Consider the following 1,927-nt stretch of genomic DNA (forward strand, 5'->3'; position numbering starts at 1 on the left):
ATAATCAAAATGATCCCCAAACCCCAAAAGCCGCCAGAACACCCATCCTCTTACCGTCCCGTCTCTCTATTACCGATCATGGGAAAAATCTTCGAAAAACTTATTTTGAAACGCCTATACCCCATCCTAGATTCCAATCATATAATCCCAGATCACCAGTTTGGATTCCGAACATCCCACTCCACTATCCAGCAATGTCATCGTGTGGTGAATGTTGTCTCGTCTTCTTTGGAGCGCGGAATGTACTGCGCGGGAGTCTTTTTCGATATAGAGCAAGCTTTTGACCGAGTCTGGCACCCGGGACTGCTTTACAAACTCCGTAAATTCCTACCTCCTACATATTTTCTCATCATCCGTTCCTTTCTCACTGATAGATTATTCCAAGTAGACCACAATGGTTCCTATTCATCCCTCTCTTTCAATCCGCTGGTGTTCCTCAAGGTAGTATTCTCGGTCCCATCCTCTACATCGTCAATATAGCTGACATCCCAAATCCTAACACTATCCTTACCACGTATGCTCACAATTAATAATAACACTTTGATTGCATCCCAAACTCTCCAGTCCCACATCACAACCCCCGAAGAATGGTGTCGAAATTGGAGGATAAAAATAATTCCCATCAAATCACCTTTACTCTTCGTCGTAAACCTGCCGACTCCCCTACAGTATACTTTAATAATGTCGCTCTTACCCCTGTAGAACAGATTCGTTATCTTGGACTACACCTTGACAAACGACTAACCTGGAATCCACACACAAGACTGAAAAGACAGGAAACAGCACTTACTAGACAGACGGTCAAAACTTCCAACTCATTACAAAAGACTGATCTACATGACAACAATAAGGCCCATCTGGACATACGGAGTTGAACTTTGGAGCTCCACTAAACCTTCGAATTCATCTCGTGTCCAATCCTTACAATCCAAAATCCTTCGTAAAATCTTCAATGTTCCTTATTTTGTTACTAATAAAACCCGACATAATTCCTTCCATTATAAACTCCCTAAACACCCAAACCCACTAGTTTCTAACCTTGTTTCCTCTTCCATTCCTTAGCAATCCTCCGAGGCGCCTGAAAAGAAGATGGCCTCGTGACCTTATATTGTAAAAATTTTTAGAGTTCTACTACTGGGTAGTTTCTCTACATGCTGTATCATATCATTATGATCAAATTTGCTTGTTGTATTTGATATACAGTTGTAAATGTCAATAAAAAAATAAAAACCATATTTGTTTCCTAAATTACATTTTACAAATGATAATCTTTGGAGAAATAACGATTTTTTTAAATTTAAAAATTCAAAAACTAACTGCTTATCTTATATTGTATGTTCAGGAAGCCGCTGAAGAGAGAGCGAATAACGCGGCCAATGCGGAAGAAGAAGGTTCAGGTAATTATCAGATGAAATTAATTTATTCCACTTATTTTTGTTAAAACTTACGATAGCAGCAATCCACCGAAAATCGAAACCACAACTCCATAAAGTTTCAAGTCTGATGCTCCATCACTTTCACTTTTCCTTCATCTATGTTCTCTTCCCCCACCTTCAGAGTGATACATCTTAATTGTAGTTCCATAGCCAATACTAAATACATTATCATATTTTAGTTAAATAATGACAAAGTATTTTAAATAGGTTAGGACTGTGTAACTACTATTGTAGATCCATCCTGAAGGTGGTGGATGAGTCCAACAATGTAGATGAAAGAAAAATATGTGTGTAGTGAGAAAATATAGGAAGCATTTCACACTTTAAAAAAAGCCTAAATGGCAAATAGAGTTTTTACTGTTTTGGTACCTTTATTGATATACCCAGACTATCTTCCTATAATCAACTGTTAATCTTCCAACATTTTATTTTTGTTCCCTTACAAACTGTACTTTGAAGTAACCAAGATGACATGGAAAGACTCTATTAAG

At 37.7% G+C, this 1,927-nt stretch overlaps 1 protein-coding gene across 3 annotated transcripts in view; it reads left to right on the forward strand.

The window, feature by feature from the left end:
- LOC106690202 (uncharacterized) overlaps positions 1–1,927 on the forward strand; it is a 62,595-nt gene that overhangs the window by 48,519 nt on the left and 12,149 nt on the right. For all 3 annotated transcript variants that reach the window (XR_001344552.3, XR_001344551.3, XM_014435552.3), the window contains one exon: positions 1,343–1,397. Coding sequence is in view for 1 of the 3 variants with exons in the window: in XM_014435552.3 (XP_014291038.1) it covers positions 1,343–1,397 (55 nt within the window). In the remaining 2 variants the exon portion in view is untranslated. The remainder of the gene's footprint in view (positions 1–1,342; positions 1,398–1,927) is intronic.

This window comes from Halyomorpha halys, unplaced genomic scaffold, assembly GCF_000696795.3.
Source record: "Halyomorpha halys isolate HHAL.00 unplaced genomic scaffold, Hhal_1.1 Scaffold1611.1, whole genome shotgun sequence".
Taxonomy (NCBI): domain Eukaryota; kingdom Metazoa; phylum Arthropoda; class Insecta; order Hemiptera; family Pentatomidae; genus Halyomorpha; species Halyomorpha halys.